Source organism: Dermacentor andersoni, chromosome 1 (assembly GCF_023375885.2).
Source record: "Dermacentor andersoni chromosome 1, qqDerAnde1_hic_scaffold, whole genome shotgun sequence".
NCBI lineage: Eukaryota > Metazoa > Arthropoda > Arachnida > Ixodida > Ixodidae > Dermacentor > Dermacentor andersoni.
This window is the reverse complement of record NC_092814.1, coordinates 354043580-354068480: the sequence shown is the minus strand read 5'-3', so window position 1 is coordinate 354068480 and position 24901 is coordinate 354043580. Positions and strand designations below refer to the sequence as shown.

Sequence of the window (24901 nt, the reverse complement as noted above, 5' to 3'; positions counted from 1 at the left end):
TTGTACTGTCTTCGGGATGAGCCCCACTTCACCTGGCGAGATACCCACCCAGCAGACAAGGCAAACCCAAGGGAGGAGCACAAGGAGAGCTTTGCCTTAAGAATGAACCATGATGTTGAAAGCATATATTTGTTGCAGCAGGAATATTTAGCTACTGTTTGTTGTATGTTTGTGGAATTCTGCTGAGTAGAAAGCAGGTCACCAGCACAACTGTAGGGGTAGTACAGATGGCTATATTAGTGAATTCATTATATGTGTACCATCCTGTGTTGAGCTATTCGGCAAGGCAGCCATGGTCAGCAAAGTCCTGGAGGGTTCACCAAAGGAAGCTTCACTTTCTTAAAAGGAATATGCACTTGAAGGCGTATATTTGTAGCAGTGAGAATATTTACTTATCGTATGTTGTTTCTTTACGTAATTCCTCACAACAGCTGCTAGAGTGCTTCGACGAAATCATTGGACTTCGCCTGCATTTTAAAGCGCACGTAACAAGCTGTTCCATGTGATTCAGATAAGCGCAACATCACTGTTAACTACACGTCTATAGAAAACAGAGCTGGTCAAAGGCACAACTGCAGGTATAGTACAGATGGCTACAGAAACCAATTTTTTATATTTGTACCACATCCAGTCTCTTAGTGTACACAGTTAGAGACCAGCTAATTGCCCATTTATTGAATTATTGGATGATCATCACAAAGAAGGTAAAAACTTCACAGATGTGTGTAAATCCAAGCGAACCCGAGCAACTCAGACATCAAAGACATAGAAGATGTGTAAGAGCACATTCCCACCGGCACATTCACCCCGACCGTGACTGGTGACCAAGGGGAAACTCAAGGCGACCAATGGTCACACCAGCCAGCACGACCTGGCCATCACCACACCAAAATGTCCCGCATTTCCTATCATTCATGTCTGCTCGCACTGTTATCGTCACATAAAATAAGTGTCAGCATACACAAATGTCACTGCGCAGCTGATTTGTTCAGCCGCTTTGAGAATGAAAAGTCAAGCTGCGAGCAACTGATAGAAAACTAACTTTTCGACCAATGCAACCATTTGCGTCTAGCTGCTCTTTAAAGAAGTTCGCACACCCTTTGTATGTAATAAATATCAATCAATAAAAAAATAAAAGACAAAGAAAGCTTCGCTTTAAAAGAATGTTTATTACAAATCTACCCAACTTTTTTCCAAACACTTCACTAATACAGTCGACTATCCGTTAATTCGATCCTGGCGGGACCAACGAAACTGGTCGAATTACCCGGCGGGTCGAATTAAGCAAAAAACAGGAAGCGCCGAAGCACGCCATTAACGTGCTTGGCAATAATCGTCTAAGTTCGCTTCGCCGCAATACAAACGTGTTATGCGGTGAAGCATACTAAGAGGTGAATGATGTTTATTTTAATAGCACGTGTTCCTTTTACAGCGAAGCTATTTATGGCTATCCGATTCGTCTGTCCGTCTGTCGCCTGTACGCCGAAAACTCCTCCGGCACAAACCCCATGCGCATGCGCGAAAAAAAGAGAGACGCGAGGTTGGCTGCGCCTGTAGTGACGTCGTTGCTCTCCGTCGCAGCCAAGCGGGCGCGCAGCAGTTTCTCTCCGGCTCCGAAATGGGTAGGCCACGCGTCATACGTACTCCTGAGGAGCAGCCAGCTTTCGATCAGCAACGCCGCGAGCAGAATTGGGAACGAGCTCGTCTACGCCGTGCCGATGCTGCATCTCGGGTACAAGAACAGGCTCGTGCAGCGGAGCGTAAGCAGCAACTGCGTACCGAGGATCCGGCAGCCTACCAAGCCATCGTTTCATGAACCGTCGAAATTAACCCAGTGATAAACACCGAGGCCGCACGTTTCAGCTTCGCTGGTTAACCATCTGTACGGAGTGCTTGGGGCGGCGACTTTTACACCTATACATGCGCAGTCTCAGGTCACAGTACGAGCACCGAGACGCCTAGTAAGTTTAAAGGCAGACCTTCAGAGTTTTAGGTACACCCCCGCTCTTTTGTTGGCTTTAAACTTCCCCTTTCGGATTTTTTTTTCATCTTACTACTTTCCTTTCGCTAGCTTTCCCAAAACATATGGTTTTTCTCCGCTTCTCGGTACACGGCAGGTGAGCGCCCATAAAATTAAGGAATGCATACTAGGCCCCGTTAACGGTCTCGTATACGAGGCAAGCATGACGGGCGGAACGAGGGGCTCAAATCGCCACAGCAACGTCAGAAATAGCTCTGAGTGGCTCCCAGTATGCTTATAGGAGTCTAGATGTTCGTACTGTGACCGGAGACTGTGCGTGCGCGCCTGTGTAATTAAGAAGCGCGTGCTAGGTCCCGTGACGAAGGCCCATTTCCATTCTTGGTATGCTTCACCGCATCAGTCACCGCGACGAAGCTGACTAGTCAAGTTCGAAGTATTCAGCGAGGGCCAATTTTGAATCGGACGGAAGTTTACACCCATAGAAACGTATGGGCGCCGGCCGGGAACTTTGGTCGGAATTGAATTAACCGGAGTCAAATTAAGAGAACTCTACTGTACCGGTGAATATACTTTGCCGTACCAGAGTCTTTTTAAATGCTTCGCTATATCTGAGCTTACGGCTTGTATACCCTCCACTAAATCAGGCGCATGTGCTTGCATGCCATGCTGACTGCCGATGCCGGTATTCAGCTGCATGTTCCAGCGGACTAGTCATACAGGCACTTTGGGGATGCAACACAGGTTGTGCTGCTACTTCATACCACATTCTACACCAATCCAGCCACCACTAGCTGCCACAGAAAACCGTTGCAAACTCCCCTAACAGCTTTGCTGTAAAAGAAAGAAATACTTTTTAAATATCTGCAGAAACCATCAACGATGATTGTTAACGTAAGCAAGTATCCAAAAGCTTCCAGCAAGCTATTTACTTTAAAAAAAAAATATGCACTTGAAAGCATAAATTTATTAGCGAGGAAATTTAGGTAAAGCTCATTGTTTCGTTGTTTAATTCCTTAGAGAAGTGAGCCGTTAACCAGCAAATCTGCAGCAGTAGTATAAGTGGCTACAACATACAAGCCAATTCGTCATGTTTGTTGAGCTGTGCGAGCACCAGTGTGGAAGTGAACTGCCACACTGCTCTCCTGCCATGGAGTTCTCCATAGCTGCCAGATGCCACAAGGATGAGACTGGCAGGAGTACAGGAAGGCTGTACCACAGCACCTAAACGATGCCTCAAAGCTCTCTCGTGACAGCATGCTTGTCTCACAGAGCTAGTTGTCATTCGGCGACAAATGCACCCTACAACTTGGTTGCGTGAGAGCATGCGCCCTTTGCATCGGTGCCTTTGAATCGGTCGTGAGCGCAACCACCAAGCATCAACCAGGAAAACGGCCAAAAGAAATAAAGAAAGCTATTCGCTATAAAAGAATCGAAGTGGAGGTTGCAGGGGAATGAATTGTGTCAAAAGAATAAGAGTTGGCCTTTGGCTTCAATGCACAAGCAGTCAGGAGAGGAATGCCACTCACTGGACAAGGCAACGATAGAAAGCCAAGCCTCTATTCTGGAGAGAGTCGATCAGCTCCTCCAACACTGCATTTAACATTTTATTTGCTTCTATCTCAGGACTCAGTGAACCCTTTTTGAAAAAAACTTATTACGATAAAACGCTCCGTGGATGGCGCTATACAGCTTGTAGGGTATAAAAATATTGCTCATGGTTCCTGATGAGGTGCCTTGTAAGCTGATAACAATGACTGAAAATTAAGGATAGGGATGCTGTCCCAAACAGAGGAGGGAGGAATTTCCACCAATGTACAAGTTTTTGCATCATAGTCATATAACATAAGGATAGAGAGAGCCAGAAATGGAAATGGAAGAGCACCCACCAAGCATCCTTGTTTCAAGAACCACAAAGCAACCCCTTGCTTCAAGAATCCATGTGCTCAGTCAAGCTGGGAACTGCCTTATACGAGGTAACACACCAAGCTGGATGCACTGTTCAGTATCAGTAGAAAATAGGCATGAGGACACTTAGCACTTCTGTGACACACCTGCTCAGGTGTAGGAAGGTTTTTCTAATAATCACAGTTCTACAATATCAGTATTGCAGCACCACTTACTTTGTGTGCTGAACTTTATTATGTCACTGTTTCCAGTATTAACATGTGTCCAATGACTCCGCAATATATTCGTGCTCCCCCCCCTCCCCATGGCTAAACTGAACAATATGAATAAGCCTGGCAACTGCGGTTGCTTACTGGCAAGCAAAGCTGAAGAGCTGTGGCCTGGACATGTGGGAAGTGCATCCTGCAACACCAGTACAAGGTACACAAAGTCAAGGGCAGCTTGGGAGTTAATGGGTTAACATAAAGCCACAACTAATGAACTCCCAAACAGAAGAACTGAGGCAAGCAGCAGACAGGCTGCAGGCATCAGAATTCTACTGGTATAATTATGTACAAAATAAATTCGACCCTCATGACAGACATGCCAACAGGCACGAGGCTGCCCTCACAGAAGAGAAAACACAGGTGAAAAAAAAGCAGCTGTGCACATTAGTCACCTTGCACGCACCACAAGAGTGCATGGTACTCATGGTGTTTTTACACTCATATATCAGATGCTGAAGTGAGGAGATGTGTCAACAAACAGAAAACTAACATTCTAAAACTCCAATTGTAATGTGCACAAGAAACTGCTCAACATTCACAGCATCACATGTTCTGTATTTTGTAAAGGACGTTGGCCCTGAGCGTACATGATTTCCTTGCTGTCCCGATAGGACTACACTATTGGTACGTGTGCCCTGTATGTACATATAAGAGTGTGCCATTTGTGAAGATGGTTTTAAAAGACCAAATATGTCTTTATGAAACAGGCCCAGCAATAATAAGCAAATAAAACATCTTACCATTCACTCCCCGCTGTGCACATTTCAAATGACAATTCTGATACTCGGATATCACTTCAAGAATCAACATGAAGCAGCCGAACACCTGAAGCAGTTGCCACAATTAAGGAGTGCTCCAGTTTTTCCCGACAGCATCAAGGCATCAATTTTCAAAATTAATGATACACAAGTGGTAAGAACCATATTCTTGACAAATACACACATTAGCCTCTACAGGGCCAACAGCTTCTTTCAACGTGCATCTGCACAAAACTGAAGCAGTGTCTACTTGGATCTGCAATGCAAAACAGTGAGAATTTGCTGTATGTCCCTGGGGTTCTGCTGCATCGAGCTGGCACAAGTTAAATGATGAACGAATTACAGTGTGTCAACATGCAGCTACTCATCAGTGACCACTGGTGTGCTCTCTAAAATGAACTATATTTACACAACACAGTGATAAACACTCATTTCCCCTTTCTCACACACACACAGCAATAAACTACCACATGTCTTATAGACAGGACATTAAACAAGGCAGACACAGCATGCGTTTTGTAACTTCTGTAATATGATACACTATAAGCCCATCGCTTAAAAAAAATGTACAGAGCTCTAATAGAGAGAAAACAAAAAAGTTACGTTAAAGAGTCGTGGAGAGAATAGTGTCCAAAGCCAAAATAACCTTTTTTTTTTTTCAAAGCTCTACTTTTCAAGAGTCACTCCTGTACGTATGATACTTCACAACACAGTGGAAGGAGAGAGAGAGAGAGAGAGAGACAGAAAAAGAACACCTTGAAGATGACTACTGCTGAAAATGCCACAGAGTGAAATCTATTTTACATCAGTGCAATTTTATGAATGTCAGATGATTTGCTACAATGTAAATGGACAAAAGTATTGTGGAAGAGGGTAGAATGTGGCAGGAGTCAACAGTTAGAGAGAAAGAGAAAGCAGAAAGAAAGAGGGGCATAAGAGTTTGAGCCTAACAGATTTATTTCATTCATGCAGGTAGAATAGCCACTTTACAAGTAGCAAATGTCATTAAATCATCTCACCAAAACAAAAAGCAATGTTGCCATAACAAAATGGTTCAGTGAGGAAGGCCAAGTTGCATTGCAGCTTGGCAAAACACAGTCCACCCCTGGGAGAGAAAAGCAGCAGTCCATTATCGCTTCTCAAGCTCCAATGATGAAAATGGTCATGGGGCATTCTACCTTGCTCTTCTAGCATTGCTGCCCCCTTACACTCGTGCATGCAGCAAAAACAAAGTCAGTTCCTCAGTGGCCCGCTTACTTTTGTACTAGAGAAACGGCAAACATGCAAGACGCAAGCTCAAGAGTGATGCACCAAAACCACAGCAATGACATCATCCGAAGGTTACACCTCTCATCCACCACAGGCTCACTGCAACTCGCTTGTGATTCATCAGACGGGGGAAAATAAAAAACCGAACACTCCACCCCTTTCCCCACACACTGGTACTATGCCACTGACTCTTCATACACCTCAAAATATTTCAACAAGAGCAGCAGGCCTTCAAATAGTAAGCAAAACGAAAGTGGCCACTGTCAATCCTCACAAACTGCCTGAACGATCAAGGTCCAGCAGAAGCTATGCCACTGCACTACTTGACGTACACAAACAGGTAGCGCAACAACAATGCACAGCAGTTTCAGTCCGGAGGGAAACAAAAAAAAGGAAAAAAAAAAGCACAAACACGTCTTCATGCCAAAGAACGAGCAGATGGGAAGGCATGGAAGGGGTCAGGAAGATATGACTATGAGGTCACACAGTGGTCAAACATGCCCCATACTGGTGCGCAGTGCTTGGCTGTCTGCGGAAGGGCTACCTCCGTTGTTCTTGAACACTGCATCCATTTTAGCAGATGTAAAGGTGCCTTCAGCTCCAGTATAGGTGGTGGTATTGGTTGTGGTGGTGGTGGCTTGTGGAAGGTTGCTACGCATTCCTTGCGGCATCATGTGTCCATGTACGCTGAAACTCGACTCTGCGAGGTAAAAATAAGAAGGCTTTGAAGGGACTGTGCCAAGGTCAGACGAGCTGAGCCTCTGCATCATTCACAACATGACTGCTACAGTACAGAAAAAGACAATACTATATTGTGGGCAGGAGCTTCTGCAGTAATAGATAATTTAGTTTTGTAGCAGACATTTTTACTTTTACTGAAGGCTGCACAAAGTATGAACACGTAAAAGGTGACACTTAGCAAGTATGAAGGATGGGAAGCACTGATAAGATACAGCAAACACTCACTATAACAAAGTCATCAGGACAGGAAATAGACTTCCTTATTAGCGGTGCGAAGCATAGGAACCGTTAAACAGTAGTAAATAGGGCTGTTCACTCCAACAGCTATGAAGTCGCACTTCATAGCTGCTGCCATGTTGTGCAGTGTCCTCTGCAGCGCCTTTTGCCTGTGCAGGTTGGTACAAAGAAATACAAATGTGTGCTGCGTCAAGCGATCCCACAATTTATATTAAGCAGCGTCTGGCAGTACTGCACTTCGAAAAATGTGGTCTGAAATGCATGCACTGCAGTCAGGACCACAAGAACTGCAAATAAAGTGTTACTTTGAATACAGTTAGTTTACTATACAGGTCTACTGTAGTTCAATTTGAAACTAAAGTTGGTCTCGAAATATTAAATCAGGCGCCATAACATTATTATCGTCATGATATTGAGAAAAATTCACTGAGAGATTTGGTGGCAATATGGCTGGGTACATAGACATTGCTCATAAAACGATAAAAAGGAGTGCACCTCGCATCTCTTCTGGCAGCGTTGGCATGTGGCAGCTGCACTGATTTCCGAAACGAAGCGACCTACTTTATCATGACGTCATGACACATCCACCTCCTGGATACCTTAATTGAAACTGATACGTAGAAACAAGTACAGTGAAACCTCGTCCTATGAACACCACATTAACAAACTTTTCAGATTAACGAAATGTTCAGAAATCTCCTGCTGATTGCTCATAGCTTCAATATAAAAATCTTTCAGTACTCGAACTTCAAAATTCGAAACTTTCAGAATAACGATCATTATTCAGTTTCTGTGTCATGTTAACAGTGCCTCAGTACTACGAAGTAATATTTTGAAATCTGGAGATTCTTAGATCTCCATGTACCCTTGATGGCAGCCGGAACAGTAGGCTAGCAAACGACAAGGCACAGAAAGCGGACACTGCGGTGCATGGGTTTGGCAAACCTTAGACGGCACCAGAGGAGAAAAGGGCGAGAGGGGACTGTTTTTTTTTCTATTGCGAAGGCAACAATACATTTTTCTTCCTTCTTTCACACTTTTTTCTGCACCCATACTAGCTACATGCATGGAGAAATGTAACCTCCATGCTTGTGGGGAATGCCACACAGTTGCACTTTCTGGATGGTGTCATTTACACACACTTGTACTTTGGAATAGTTCAGGTGTCCACCTTGAGAGAGACAGTTGCAGTGTCCACGGCAACGAATGTGAAAAACAAACAAATAAAAAGAAACATTGCACTTTGTAGGCAACATGGAGCTTCCTTTTGTCGGTGGTTTTCTCAGCTTTAGCGTCTCCTTTGCGCGCCACTCTTACAGTGCTTTGGTGGCACGTAATGACTGAATCTATGGAAAATAGCAGCAGCACAGGCTGAGAGCCAACAGCAACGTTTTTGTGGATAGTTCAAACAGTGACAACTGATGAACTGATGGGTTGATGAGCGGAATGGTTAATTTTAGGGCTTTCACTATAACAACCTTTCACAATAACGAACAATTTTTCATGCTCCCCTGAAGTTCAATATATTGACATTTCACTATATTGTACATTACTGCAATGGCGTAGAATAACACACTGTCAAATGAATGAATATTTGATGTTTAATGGTGCAAGGGCCAGGTGTGGCGAAGGAGCACCATGCTAATGTTAATGAGTTCGCAGCGGACTGATGGGTTCTGTGATCTTAAAGGGCCCCTGAAACGGTTCGGACAAATTTTGTAGGCGCGTAGGGTACAGCTTAAGTAGAACATTCACACCACAATTTAAGTGAAGCGTTACGTATTAATGGAGCTGCAAGCGATTAGAAGTTACCCTCCTCCCTAGCTATGCTTTTCCTCCTCAACTCGCTCGCCGAGCGAGCGGCGCTAAGCTCCGCCTTCACTGGTTTAGCGTCACGATGCGACGTCACATCGTTCACTTCCGGTTGTTTAGGAGCACGCCCACTCACGCGCGAGACCTCTCCGCTAGCCGCTTGGCCGTCGACCGAGAGCTATCGAAGCAGCGTGCGTTGCGAGCATTCTGTCGTAGCGCCGAACGTGTCCGGTACTCCGCTAAAAACAGGCAAGCTGGTCATTTCGGCAAATGACTAGAGGCATAAACTCAAGCTGATGAAGGAACTTTAACCTAGACGTACGTGAGCAGCCTGATCGGTCTGCACGGTCCAGACACTTGCTGGCGCAGCGCTTAACCAGTCAAACAAAGCGCTAATATTGCTCTAACCAAGTGTAAAGCATTTTAAACATATATAAATCAACGTGTTGATGATTACACTCCTGCGAAAAATACACACCAGCAGCAAAGAAGAATACACTTCGTTGCTGCTACTGTGTATGGTTGAGCTCTGTGCCACCAGGTGGCTGCACCGTGCAGACCATTCACATTTGCCCTTCTGCTCATCTCGTGGCTCATCCCGGCACAGTCAAGCGGCCAGACCCTGTCCCCTTGCGCTTGCGTTTGCCCTAATACTGGACTCGCGAAACGGTATTGCGTTAGTAATCTTCCGGTGTAAAGTGACGGCCACAAACGCACAAATCCTGGCGCCGATCGGATACCGGCAGTCCCCTGCGTAGCAGCCAGTTCGCTTGTATACTGCCTTGCAGAGGGACACGATGTCGCAGCTTGACATATTGCCAGTCGCTAGGTTTGCAGTCCACAAGGCAACAAAGTCGTATCATAGTGCTCGCGAAAAGACTGAGACCGACTCTGACCGCGGAGCTCTCGTCAAAATGGAGTACGTTGTAACACAAGCAGACGACACTTGCTGTGTGCCGGAAGTGCTGAAGTGTACTGAAAAATTGTTCTTGTGCATTCTCTTTATGTTACTTTCTTTTTATAAAAACAAATGAACTAACATTCCAACTATTACGAAGATTATTTGTTTACCATACAGTTGGAAAAATTATCGACCACGCGCCCTGGTCAGCCAATCAGATAGCTCGCCCACGTGACGTCATATGGGTTATTTGCATCATATGGGTAGGGGCGGCTTAAAATTCCGCCGAGCAGTGTGCTACGATCGGCAGCGATGTGTATATTTAAAACCTTATAATAAATTACACGCTTTACGCAGAGCACTTAGATGCATCAATTAATGATCAGAAGGACCTACTCTAACGACTCAGTACGTTTGTAGAAAATCGCCAAAATCGTTTCAGGGTCCCTTTAATGCGCCGTGGCTGTAAAGAGGCCTAAAAGAGTTGATGCAAATTCCATAAAATGTACAAGTAATAAAATTATGGGAATAACTATTGCTGTGTACTATGAACATTAAAATGCATTGTGAAAGAATGATGCAATATATAAAATATGTGATTGTCTAGAGCACTACTGCCTCACCGGGGCCCTTGAAACCCAAGGGCCTAGAGGCATGTGCTATACAGAGAATCTATCCTAGCGATATCCTCTAGAAAGAGGATGCGCTACGAAATGAATGGGCTTGTAACATGTAGCACAACATCCTTTAAGAAAGCGAGGACTGCTTTGGTCTTAAAAAGCGGTTCTATACCAAGAAACATGGCCGGATGCAGAGGGACGTGATGGCTGTATGCAAAAGGAAAATGTTTTCTCCTGTCTCTTTCACCTTCCCAGCACTCCAGGAAGACGTGGAGGACTGAAAGCCTGTCGCCGCATCTACCACAGGTTGGTGGCTCGTTACCGGTCAGAAGAAAGTTATGAGTGCCGAATGTGTGTCCTATTCTTAGTCTAGTGAACAGGATGTCTGTTCTTCGTGTTTTCGTTGTTGGGTGCCAGAAACCTAACTTAGGCTTAATTACGTGAAGCTTATTACTCGTTTCTGCGTCCCACAAGCGTTGCCAGTGGCTTCGCAGTTTGTTTCTGAGGAAAGGCTTCATGTCTGTGGCAGGGACTGCAGCAGAACGAATACCCTGCGATGCCGTTGATTTGGCCATCTCGTCAGCAAGCACATATTTCCCTCGATTCCTCTATGGCCAGGAACCCAGCATAATACTACATGTCTATGTGATAAGTAGATGTTACATAAGTGTGTGTAGAGTTCATTGAAGACAGGATTTGTATGCTTTTGTAAAGAAATGAGTGCTTTTACAAGGCTTAACGAGCCTGTGAATATGATTGCTCTGTCAAGGTTTAGTTTCTTAATGTTTTTTACCGCAGACAGTACTGCATACGCTTCTGCAGTGAAGATACTTGTTTGGGGGTTTAACACGTCACATTCAGAAAAAGAGGGACCAAGAGCAGCGTAAGATACGCCACCATTTGCTTTTGACGCATCTGTGTAGAATTCGCAGCAGGAGTACTTTAATTGGAGTTCACGGAAGTGCATAGCAATTTCGAGGTCAGGAGCATGCTTCGTGACCTCTACAAAGGATATGTCACAGTCTATCACCTGCCACTCCCAGGGTGGTAATAGCTCAGCCTGAGGCATTAGGCGATGTTCGAGAACTGGGACATCCATTTCCGTGCTAAGTTCTCTTGCACGCAGTGAGAAAGGAAGTCTCATAGAGGTTCTATTCCGAAAAAGTGTTTCACACGTCAAGTCGTTAACCGTTGTGAAACACGGATGTTCCTTATTAGAGCGAACCTTGAGAAAATACGTTAAGCTGATGTATGTTCTCTGAAAATGGAGGGACCGCTCATCTGACTCGACATATAGACTTTCGACAGGGCTTGTTCTAAATGCGCCAGTGGCCAGGCAGATACCGAGATGGTGAACGGGGTCTAACATCTTTAGCGCGCTCGGGGCGGCAGAGTGATATACAACGGCACCATAATCTAATCTTGATCGAAATAGGCTCCTGTAAAAGATTCAGTAAACACTTCCTGTCGCTACCCCATGTTGTGTGGGATAGGATTTTAAGTAAATTCATAGTTTTTAGACATTTTGCTTTAAGACATTTTATATGTGAGATGAAAGTAAGCCTCGAGTCAAGTATTACACCTAGGAATTTGTGTTCATTGCTCACAGGTATTTGTTGTCCGCCCAGTTCTACGCAAGGATCTGGGACGAGACCTCTCTTTCTTGTAAAGAGAATACAAGAACTTTTCTGGGGGTTGATTTTAAATCCATTTTGGTCTGCCCACTTGGACACCTTGTTTAAGCCTTGCTGTAGCCGTCTTTCACACACTGTAAGGTTGCAGGATTTGAAACCTATCTGTATATTGACACGTGTACTTATCTTTATCGGGCGACCACGTTTCGCCACCTAACAAATGTAATCGCACAGCGCGGGACGCGCCTGCATGTATCCGAAGTTTCTGGAAAGTTATCAATGCTTCTACCCGGCTGTCTGTTGTCGCCGAACGTTGTGTTATCTGATTTCATCGCGTGACGCGAATGGTGTAGAACATTGTGGAAGGCAGGCAGGTCCGAACGATTAGTCTGGAACATTCGACAACTGCTGTATAAAAGCCGACGCGCTTGCCTCGCTGATCAGATTTTCGACGATCGCCGACTGTGTTCGCCGCTTTCGTTGTGCTATAAGTGTAGCCTGTTTTGTGGGCACAGGTTCGCCCAATAAAATCTAGTTTTGCCTTTCACAGTATTGCTACTGTGTTCTTAACGTCACCACCACGTGACAATATCATCTACGTAGACGGAATAAAAAAATGGCTGGTGGCTGTGAAGAACGAAGTGTGTTCATCTTAACGATAAAGAGAGTGCAACTGAGTACTCCTCCCTGGGGTACTCCTGTTTCTTGTATAAAAGGTCGCGATAATACGTTGGCGATTTTCACACGGAAGATACGATTTGAGAAATAGCTTTCAATTATGTTCAGCATATTTCCACGTATGCCCATTTCCGACAGGTCTCGCAAGATCCCATAACGCCATGCCGTGTCATACATTTTCTCCATGTCGAGCAATATCGATAGGAAAAACTGTTTATGTATAAATGCATCGCGGATATTTCCTTCAATGCGCACAAGATGATCGGTTGTCGACCGCCCTTCTCTGAAGCCACACTGATAAGGATCGAGCATATTGTTGAGCTCAAGGAAATGTATAAGTCTGCGATTTATAATTTTTTCAAAAAGCTTACACAGACAATTTGTTAGAGCTATCGAGTGATAACTTGCCACCAAGGAAGGGTCTTTTCCCAGCTTCACAACAGGAACTACGACCGCTTCCTTCCATGTGGATGGGAGGTATCCCGCAGCCCAAATTGTGTTAAAAAGTGCAAGTAGTGTGACTTGTGTGTCAGTATGTAAGTTTCTGATCATGTCATACATGACCCTGTCAGGTCCCGGTGCAGAGCTTTTGCATGTGTTCAAGGTGGCTCTCAGCTCGGCAATACTAAAAGGCCGGTTATATGGTTCATTCTGTCTGCATTTTCGTGTGACAGGCTTTCGTTCCTCTATTTCTCTATGTTCAAGGAAGGATTGGGAATAGTGGATTGAGCTCGACACACGCTCAAAGTGCTCCCCTAGGATGTCTGCCTGCTCTTCTAAGGTATTTACTTGATCGTTCACCAAGGGCAATGGATTTATTTGCTGCCCATTTAGCTTTCTTACGCCATTCCAAACTTTCGCCTCTTGTGTGTAAGAACTGATGCCTGAAAGGAACCTCACCCAGCTTTCTCTCTTCGCCTGACGCCGTATGCGCCTCCCCTGTGACTTTATTTGTTTAAATTCAATAAGATTTTCTGCATACGGCGACCTACGCAATATTCCCCATGCCTTATTCTGCCTCTTTCGCGCATTTCTACAGTCATCATTCCACCAGGGAGCACGTCTTTTCAGTGAACCACCATTTGTTTGCGGGATAAACTTTGCAGCAGCATCAATAATAAAAGCAGTAAAATATGCGACAGCTTCATCTATACTAAAATTGTTTATAAAATCGAGTGGTAAATGAGTAGATTCTTTAAAATGCTCCCAGTCAGCCGATGCCGATTTCCAAATGGGAAACCGGGGAGGGTTGTCATGTTGCGTTATTGATTTTAAAGTTATAGGGAAGTGGTCACTTCCAAAAGGATTCTTGATGACATTCCATTCAAGATGAGGCAGAAGGGAAGCAGAGCCTATTGCTAGGTCTATGGATGAATATGAATTGTGTTGAAGGCTGTAATATGTTGGTTCCTTCTTATTAAATAGGCAGGCATTAGATGTCAGAATAAAATTTTAAATAAGTCGGCCTCTTGCGTCGCAACGCGCATCTCCCCAGAATGTGTTGTGGGCGTTAAAATCACCTACAAGTATGTAGGGTTCCGGCAGCTGATTTATCAGGTTATAGAAATCGCTTTTTTGGAGATGATAGCTTGGAGGTATATAAATGGAGCAGACGGTTACCAACTTCTTGAAAATAGTCCCTCTAATTGACACTGCCTCGAGGGGTGTCTGTAATGCTACCTGGCGACAAGCTACGGACTTGTCTGCAAGGATTGCTACACTGCCGGACGAAGTGTTAGCCTCATCACGGTCCTTGCGGAAGATGGTGTATTGGTGAAGAAAGTTTGTTTATGTGCGTTTTAGATGTGTCTCTTGAACACACAGCAACTTGGGATTGTGTTTGTGTAGTAGTTCTTTAATGTCGTCAAGGTTATGGAGAAGTCCTCTAACGTTCCACTGTAGTATTTGTGTATCCATTATGCTATTTGTGTTGGGTGCTGTGTGTTTAAGAGACTGAGGTTAGCTCCCGGGCCTGTTTCTGGCGCCGTGACGGGAGTTTTGCCTCTTATGGAGCGATCGAAAGTGCCTCGCCGCTCCTTAGGGTGCTGGTGGCGCCGTCTTGCTGGTGGTTGTGTCCATCGCCTCTTGCGAGGCATTGGACACGAGCTCTTCCGAGCGCTTTGTTTGACGTGAAGACCTCGTCACGTTGGACGAGGCCTTTGAGGTCACCTGCCCGGAGGTGGATGGCCCCTTCTGCTGGGGTGGTGGAGCAGCACTAGCTGCATCCGCCGGGGGGGGCGGATGGCGTCACTGCCGGCTCACTGGGTGTGGGTCGAACAGCCACCGGAGACCATTGTGGCGCTGCCCCCTGATGCGCCACTTTGGCAAATGTGTTCTTGGGCAGGTAGGATACCCGCCTGCGTGCCTCCTTGAAACTTATATTTTCCTTTACTTTTATCGTCACAATTTCTTTTTCTTTTTTCCAGGTTGGGCACGACCGCGAGTATGCAGCGTGCTCCCCTTCACAGTTTACACAATGAAGAGAGTTTTCACAAGATTCAGAGGTGTGCTCATGAGCACTGCATTTTGCGCAGGTTGGACGGCCTCGGCAGCTCTGTGAACTGTGACCGAAACACTGGCATTTGAAGCAACGCAGGGGATTAGGAACATATGGGCGAACACGGAGCTTGAGTCAAAAGACGGAGTCAAAAGCATGACTCTAAAACACTAACTCTTTATTGGGTAGACCTGTGTCCAGCAAAACAAGTGGCACTCAAAGCTCAATGATAACGGCGAGCACATTCAGCGATCGCTGAAATCTGATCTAAGGGTCAAGCGCATCAGCTTTTATACATGACTTGTCAGGGTGTCTGCCAAGTTGACATTTCCAAATTCCCTGAGCTTTCCAGGTTTTCTCTAAGCGCCTTTGCAAAATTCCCTGAGTGACGTAGAACTATGTTTTATGTCAAGACGGGCTGAAACCATGCCCCCCGATGCTGTCACTCTCTAGTAAGCATATGAAAAACAAATTAAAAGAACGACTTAATCCAGTTTGTATACTAAGGAGTATTGTTTACGTTATTCAAAAAGAAAATAGAGGGGAGGGGTTAGTAAAATGCACAGCAAATAAAATGTCTTAGAAAAAAATTGCAAATCGAGCCAGACATTCTCAAATTCAAATAAAAAGGAGATGCATACAGAAGCAAATATTTTCGAATATGAGCTATTTCTATCAAATGATAGCAAGCTCAGTGGTATGAGGCCCGAACTTTGTCACAATTGAGATTCTCTCCCAACAGCTCGTAAGTCAACCTCAACTGTCCTGACATACTCTCAGCCCGCATACGACGCCTCAGTGTTGTGTTTCACTGCTTTAAAGAGTTTATTTTGGTTTGGATGAGGGACACCTACATCTCGGCATCAGCCAACACTTTCTTTTTTTTTTTTTTGAGCTCAAGCTCCTTCAAAACGGCGGCAGTGCACTACCTTTCCTGTTCATTATTCAATATGTAGGTTCTTTCTGTTCTTGTCCTACTTCCACCACTCATTAACCCCACGGACCATTTGAAGTATCTTCTTGGTCAGTTGGACAGTCCAAGTCCGATTTTTCTAACTCCCTAGGGGCCGCGAAAACGTCCGGAAAATCAGCCAGTTGGAAAAAACAAATGCATGTCATGTCATTTACTGCCCTTAAGGGGCTCAAACCGCCACAGGCACATTCGAAAACGCTCTGAAGGCCTTTCGGTACGTGTATTAGGCATATCAGTGCTCGTACTGTAACAGGAGATACCGGATGCACGCGTGTATAATTAAAGAATACATACTGGGTCCCGTGGCAATAGCCCCTTCCCACTCTTGCTTCACTGCAATACTTTTTTTGTATGCTTCACTAAGTAACATTTATGTAAAGAGGCAAAGCTGACTTTCAGGAACCAGCATTATGCAACACACCGTGCTTTCCAAGCTTCTAAGCCAATCGCGAGGACCACAAAGGTGCAGTCGGTACAATTGCTGACAGTAGCGAATTCTTTCAATGAAAAACACGGCACCCAACGACAAGGAGCTAATAGCGAATGTCGAAGCAGCTAGGTCTAGCGTTGCCGCAGTGGTGGCTACGATTGCCAGCGGATCTGCGTGCGAGAGCGCTGGTTCGAAGCAGCGAGGTAATCAAAACGGCAGCAGTGGTGGCTTTGATTAATGCCGTTTCGGACCTGCGGTCACGGCAAAAAGTCAGGAAAATCGGACGGCAAAGGGTTCTCGTGTCCGAAATTTCAAATGTTCTGATACATTGACTCTATGGGGTACGTGATGGTGCCGCGAAGCTGTCCAAATTATCAGGCATCCGGAAAGTCGGTCGTTGACTGTACACTGGAAACCCCTCCAGCCTTCGAAAGGGCATGAAAGACTATTCATTACGATTCCTGTCTGTTACTCGTGTCGGCATTACCGCAACTTTCAACCCTTTCAACAAAATTACCGCTAATTTTCCCTGATTGAGGTACAAATTCCCTGAGTTTTTTTCCAGACTACTCAAAATCCCTGAGAATTCCCAGTTTTCCCGGTCGGTAGACACCCTGGCGTATATTGAACACTTTCTATATCATCTGGAAAATTGCATGCATTTTTTATTTTTATTTCGAATGGGGTCGGACGTAAAATGGATATATCGACCTCTGCCACCCCAGACCATGTGCGCTCTGTTGACAGATGGCAAGCTTTCCCGCTACACCCACGAAGATAGCAGTGGCACGATGGGCATTCCCGACTGCTGCGCACTATAGCTGCACACTATAGCTGCACACATCGATCGCGCCGAGGGCGCCATTTGAACCTAGCGGCAAACGCACGCGGTGGCTTGGCTAGTTTGACGTCACCGACGCATTGTATTTGTTGCATTGACTCCTCCTCGGTGCCACGCCCTGCGCCTGCTGCGACTCGCGAGGACTGGCGGTTTGCATCCACAAAGACGCACGACAGCGCACACTCGCTGGACTCACTCATAGACGCCTTGACAGATGCCACTTTATTAATACTTTGTTATTGACAGTGTTTGAAAATGCTTCGATTGACGGACGTGGAGATCGCAGCAAAAGTAGCGGCCAAACGTTGACACTGCCGAGCTTGATCCCACAAGCGCTGATGTTGCCCCGCTCCCGACTTCAATTGAGGCTGTAGTTGCTTTGGCCCTTCCACGCCGCTACTGCGGCGCGAAAGGGGGCACCGGCCTATCGCTTGTGGATCGTTTAGATTATGTTGAGGTTTCCATGTTTAAGCACGCAGCTGCCAATAAGAAGCAGACTACGCTGCTGCAGTACTTTCAGCCAAATAAATAAATACTTTGTGTGAGCTTCAAGTGAGTATTTACTGCCCCACAATTGGGGTGCGATCGGGGATCGTTGTTCGGAGCGCGCGTTCGGTTGCGCCACGCACAACTGGCCTAGGCCGCGCCGACTTCGCGCGGCTGACAGAGTTGGCACAGCCGAGGCTAATTGAGTATGGTGCAACCGAATGCGCGCTGCCGGCGGACGAAGTCGGCGCGACCTAGGCCAATAGCGTGTGGCGCAACCGAACGCGCGCTCCGAGCAACGATTCCTGATCGCACCCTTGGTTCATTACCTATTTGAAGAAGTTTTTTACGCGTTTTTTACGCGATTTTATATATCGAATTCTGGCTATATCGAAATATTTAGCGATCACCGCACTGTTCGATATATCGAGGTTCGGCTGTATATGTGCGTGACCTTTGCCTGAGCACATGTAACGTTGCCAGATTGGGCTGTGATCAGCGAATTCAGTTTGGAGCTTTCTGCCTACACGTGAGCTTCCGCCATTCCGTCCAGTAAGCACAATAACAAACTTCGCGAAATTGTTCGCGGTACACTCTTAAAACAGTTGCACCCTTTGGGGTGTATATTTGTCGCACAACAATCGTCATCTGCCTTGCTTGTGTTTCCTTTCCTGAAAACTCGGCGCTCGCTACTTTCCTGTCGAGAATGCTGCGTCACACTGATAACGCGCATGCCGTTCATGACTGGGAAGTACTGGGCTCGAAGCGTTAAAGAAAGGAAACGCGGGCAAGACAGATGACGATTATCGTTGTGGGACAAGATAAGCCCCAAAGGGCGTAAATTTTTCTAAGAGTGCAGTTGCCAGCATGTCAGCCACGGGCTCAATCTCGGCTTCCGGCCACCTCTAGACCATAACCTCATGCCCAATCAACGAAGCGGTTTACTGGTCCGAACATATTGGAGGCCATCTTGCCGTGACGACCTGCCTGCCACCGCAGAGCTCGCAGCGAATCTTGGACACGGCTGTATACGATACAGCAAGGTTTAACCAGCGCTGTGTCATCAGTATCCAGCAGCGGCGAAAGTTGCTGTTTAGTGCCAACTCAACTAAAATCTTGGTAGCAGCTGTACGCCATTTTTATGACGTGAAATCACCACACAAAGAAAAGAGGGGGATAGGTGACAAACTGAATAGCGGAAAAGTTGTTCACAGCCACCATGTCTGCTCCAATGTGCGTGTCATGTTCGAAAAATCAAGCGAGACACCATACAGCGCCCGAAACTCCGGTCACCGTTTTACAGTGGTCATACAGGAGCGCGGGATATCAGGCTCAGCGCCAGCGCGTTCGCTCGCTGCCGTCAGAAAATAGAGGCTGTCCCACTGTCTAAGCAACCCCCATGTGTTGGAGTGGAAGGTATTGAATATAGACAGCAACCCACGAAATAAACATCAGTACGATCCCTTGACTTGGCCCACCGCTGAGCTAATACAGCCGCTGGTCCATGCCATGCTGCTTTAGATGGTGCGGTAAAACGGCACTTGAGGCCATAGTTTTTTGAAAGCGCAAACAACCCTTTCGGTGCAGAGTGGGCACAGATTTCCCACATTTTGCTGAAATGTAGCAGGATTGCCTCTCGGTGCAGTTCGGCGCAATTGGCGCAGCAGCAGCATCACTGCATCCTGTTATAATGAGGTTCAAGTGTATATAGTGCAACTGACAGTGGTCTGCTAGTTCCACTTCGCACCTCAAAGGCTCAGGACGTGTGTTGAGTGAGCTCCTGAACAATACTTTGCAGTGTGATGAGTGCGGTTTAAATCGTGGATCTAGGACCTCAAGGAGGTGCAATGCAATGGCTTCCCTATCGCATTTACAGCTAAATCGCCAGTGAATATCTTTTTTTTTTTCCTTTTTTGTTTTCCTGGTGGGAGGGGCAATGTCAAAAGCTTAGCCTCACCTGTCGAGCACCTCCCAAAAGTTGAGTAAGTTGGCTCTGTCAAGGTGGCGCTTCTGCTTGCTCAGCTGAATCACATGCACAGCCCATTTGGCCACGTTGCTGTCCAGTGTGATCTCATCCCACTTGAGATGGAATGCCTTGACTGCACAAACATGAAACAAGGTGATCGAGTCATACTTTGGGGCTGTTGGTGGCTAGCACAGAAGTTCAACAGAAATTCAGACCATTTAAATCATTTAAAGGGGCATTAAAGAGGAACATTTCAGGCATGGGTCCAAGTTCAGAAAACTTTTTCTTTTTTTGAGGAGTGATTATATAGATTACTATTAGTCTTACAGAGCACATTTTACTAGGCAAATCGATGTTTTATCGAATGTGCAAAATAAAAAAAAAACTGATGGAATTAGTAAAATTAGCAAATTATACTTCTACAATACCAAAAAAACCCACTCTTTTTCCAACAGGGGTCTTCAAAAGACAGAAAAGACAAAAGAACTAGACATAAGACAAAAGACACAAGATCGTAGTGAGATCACGACAGGTGGTCTCAATATGATGACTGACGCTGCCTCCATGGGTCTATCTCACTGCTTATGTGTAAGAAGGGCTCCACAGAATTCTGAAGGAAATAATTGACCTCACAAGTTTCTATATTTCCCGTTTCAAAACAAGAAAACACTTCGAAATCTGTGACATCACACAGTGACATACCAGTGCTGGGGTTTCAGCGTTAATTTCAAGAAATGGAGGTTTGGACTACTTTTCTCCTCTAGTAATACCTCGTTCCATGAAATTAACGAAAGTAGTAAGAAATCGGCTTAGCGTTTCTTTTTAGTTTGTACTGTGATGCTTGTACCCCATTTTAGTACCTTTAGAAAAAATGTTGGCAGGTACAGTATAACAATCCATTAATATGCTTCAGAATTTATTACAGTCATGCCCGCCTGTATGAAGGTGGTTATTTCTAATCCTTTACAGTAAAACTTTATTAATACGTGCTTGCTAAAAACAGACTAACCATTAAAACATAGCTACAACAAATGCCCAACCCATTTCCATTCCATAGAGCCTAAAGTATGGGGTGAGCACCTAAGCCTTAGTGGCTTGTTGTATGCCTAGTGGTTAGCGCATACCTTGCTCACTTCTTGTTGCCTGGAAGCTAACTACACCATATTGACCTGTGAAACTGAAAGAGCTGTTCCATCTTTTCGGAAAGTGCAGGGAGCAGTCTACCATTGATTGCGGTTTCATCATGGATGCAGTGATGCCTACAAGAAGCAGTAACACAAATATACGGTAAGCGTGGTGGCGGCCTCAGACAAGAACATAACCGACAGCAGGCTGTATAACCCATCACCCCCAACTCCACCCCATCAAAAAAAGATGCCCTCCTCAGTGTGTATTTTAGGCAACATTTACTGTAGTCTCGCATTGTTTTCCTTTTTTGCACTGGTGCATGTAAAGAGATGCAAATTTGTAGTTGACCATTAGCGTGTAATACAGTGTAGTGCATAGTTACGCAACTTCCTGCCAGGTAGTATTAATAAAGTTCCACTGTATGTCGAGCAGTACAAAATCTCCCTTGAGAATCCCTTGCGAATGAAAAAGGAACCCTGCGAATTTATGCCGAACTCTCACCTTACCACAAATCTAACATACTTAGGGGCATTGCCCATCAGTACTGCTACTGCCCGCCTATACAACTGGCTGTGTTCCTGATGCAACTTGAGCACCACTTACGTGGGCATTCTAAGTTTAGTACTGCTGGCATAATGTCAGTGCCGGCTGAGCTTGCAGTGTCAAACGCAGCTGTGAAGGAAAGTGGGGCAGACTAAAAGGAGGCTGCTGTGAGCTGCGAGAACTGCCGATGAAAACATGGACCTCCATTCACAACCTCTTCTCTCTACATATGTGTGCTCACTCCCTTTGTTCTATCCCTTGGTTCTCCAGAAATCCTGTCGATGTTCGTCATCCGGATTTTTTTTCACGACATTGTGCTGTCCACACATTGACACCATGGGGGGAAAAAATGCAGAAACTTTGCAAAATCATCACTTGGACTTTGATATATCATACATCAAGCAGAAAAAGGCAATAAGTTGTTGCTCGCACAGGTCTTTTGGAATATGGTAGAGCACTAAAGGGGGGACACGGCTCCTTGCGGCGAAAAAATCGCGAAAAAAACGATTTTTTGAAAACCAAATTTTCGATATCTACAGCTAATATTCCTTTTATTCACCAAGTTTCGAATCTCAGGGAAGAGTATTTCGTCCGCAATATCAATTTATAACATCACTTTGAGCTGAATTCCGCGCAAAAACAGCCCTTTTTATCGCGGCGCGTAGCTCTCTTTCTATGCGCGCGATCGCAGCCATCTTGGTCTCGTTGGAAAGAGGAGCTTTCCTCCTTGAATTTCCCGCCAAAAGTGACTCCGTCGGTGCGCCAGTGACGTTGAAATCCGGGGAGGAAAAAAATCTCGAACGCGCGATTCGATTCGTTGATTCGTAGGTTTGTTGGCACATGCCGAACGATGTCCGATCCACCGGGGAAGTTCGCCACGAGGCACAAGTTCGGCAAAACGAAGAAGCGATCAGCTTATAAGTTTCAAAAGCGCTCCATTCCTTCTGAAAGCATCGAGAGTAGCTCGCCGCAAATGATGCCGAAGCCGCGGACGATGCCGAAGTAGGCCTAGCCAGCTCACAAATGAGTGAAATCGTTACGGACAGCGGCCGCGTTCCGCGTGACACTGCAATGTTGCAGCGTGCGGATTTGTTGCAGAGGGAGGTGAATGCTCAAAATAACTTCAAGTTCTTGCGTCAACGCCAGCAACAAAGCGGGTGTTGGATTTGCTCACTCGCGCCGACGGCGTTTCAGCCGCGCCAGTCGACGCCGAGGCAGGCTTCGCTTTCCTCAGTAGGACTCAGCGAACGCACTGATGTCGTTTGTCAAGTGCAAGGTGTGCGGCGGCAGCGTCGCAGGAGGCAAAAGCGATCGGTAATCTGGCCTTGCCATTAAGATCGTTATCACATGCGCGTGTTACGGCGATATCGCGTAGGCGTGAAGCTCGACCCGCGTGAACGACAACCTTGCCGCGCGCGCGGTGCAAGCCACCAGGAATCTGCGAAAGGTGCTAAACGATGTTTTTGCCGCATTTGGGTGGCCGTGGTCAGAGCGACTACATTCCTGGTGGCTTTTAGCCACTTTCACTGCAAAATAATGCAAAATTATTTCTGTACTTTTGATTAAAAGTGAATGTATTCCTTTTTTTCTCGTTTTCTCAAAACACCGACTTTTGACTTGTTGCTGATTTGCAGCGGCGATATCCCTGCCTTCAAAGCAGATAGAGCCATAATTTTTGTTGTGGCTTGTAGCTGAGTGTGCAAAGTACACAGTGGTAGGGTCAGATTTTCGAATTTTTGCGTTAAAAATTTTCAATTCTGCTTTAGATCAGACAGTAGGGTAGCCACAATTCGAACAGTAAAGATTGAATTGCTGTAAAATTAGTAATATTTGATGTATCAAAATAGTATTCCTACCATTGTGTTCCTTATGTTTTCTAGTACCCAGGCATGCGCCAATATGAATTTCGTAGCGCGTTTTTTTCCCCTATTGTTTCCGCAAATTATGAACAATCAATTTAATTTATCTTCAGAACTAAGTGGCCTATTGTAGATATAATTACATATTTGAAATCAGCACAAAGGTCTTAACAAGAATGGAAAGTTTCATGAATATTGATGGAAAACATCATGCACATTATTTGAAAAACAGTGTCCCCCCTTAAGTACACTACTTTGCAACAAGGCTGACATCAAGGCAAAGACAGTCGTGAGCAGTCATTAAGGTGATTGTCAACTTCAAATGCCGGTGTTCACCAAAATTGAAATGGCCCTATTTGATAGATTGTGAATATCCATGCTAGGAACGATCCTGTAAACCAACGGTTCACAAACTCAGTTCTGCTGGTGGCATATTCGGGTTTCGCAAGCGGCTAAAGCAACAGCCAAGCATTCTAAGGAACAGTTTTCTCAGCACCCACACAGTGAAGCAACTGGATGAGGACAGAGTCTGATGAGTTTCTCCTAGAAAAGCTGTGTCTATGTGAAAAGGTGCTCACTGCGTGAGAAGATTTCAATAGGGTTTCCTCCCCAGGGCCAACCCTTGAATTGCCAGGCTGGGCCTTGTACAAAAACAGCCACGACTCGCTCCCTGAAAAGAGAAAAAAATATATACAGTAGTCCAAGGCTGTTACAACATAATTTAGGACGTAACAGATTTTTCTTTTCACTTAGTTTGGTCTCCATATATTATCAACACAACGAATTCCACTGTTAACGGGCCCGTCTATAACAAACTATCAGCTACAACAGGCACACTTTTTGGCAAATTTTTACGTATTTCGCTGCGGCAATGCATGTGTGCGGCAGTCTACTGCATAGAAATCGCAGGTACAGCACCGCGCTGCATGCCTCTTGTGGGATTCACAAAAATGCACTTTTTCTTAAAGAACGAAAACCCTAGTGGCAAGCTTCTCGCAACGGCATGCAGCAAAACGCCCCCCTGGAGAATTTTAGCTTGTCTGCTACTCCGGTAAATTAAGGCAAACTGGGTATTTTACCAGATGGGCAGAGACGTAAACGTGAGCGGCCGGAGCAGTGCAGCCACCTAGTGGCGCAGAGCTAAACCAGACAAACACAGAGCTAATATTGCAATAACCAAATATATTCTTTTTCATTTCTGGTCTAAATTTTCACAGTGGTGGAAATGTGTCACAAGCTGCCACTGCTGAAATTTTACACCAGCAGCAAAGCGGAATACACTTGGCTGATGCAATATTAGCTCTGTGTTTATCTGGTTCAGCTCTGCGCTACGAGGCGACATCACCTGTCAAGCTGCTCACGTTTACGCCTCCTGC

The 24901-nt window shown here is 45.5% G+C and overlaps 1 protein-coding gene across 1 annotated transcript in view; it reads right to left on the bottom strand.

The window, feature by feature from the left end:
• Positions 1-648: 648 nt before the first annotated feature.
• Positions 649-24901, bottom strand: part of hyx (cell division cycle 73 hyrax) — an 85161-nt gene continuing 60908 nt past the window's right edge. Inside the window, exons 13-15 of the mRNA XM_050166515.3 lie at positions 24104-24195; positions 19987-20128; positions 649-6879 (exon numbers count right to left, since the gene is read on the bottom strand). Of these exons, the coding sequence (XP_050022472.1) occupies positions 6831-6879; positions 19987-20128; positions 24104-24195 (283 nt within the window). The 3' untranslated portion in view covers positions 649-6830. The remainder of the gene's footprint in view (positions 6880-19986; positions 20129-24103; positions 24196-24901) is intronic.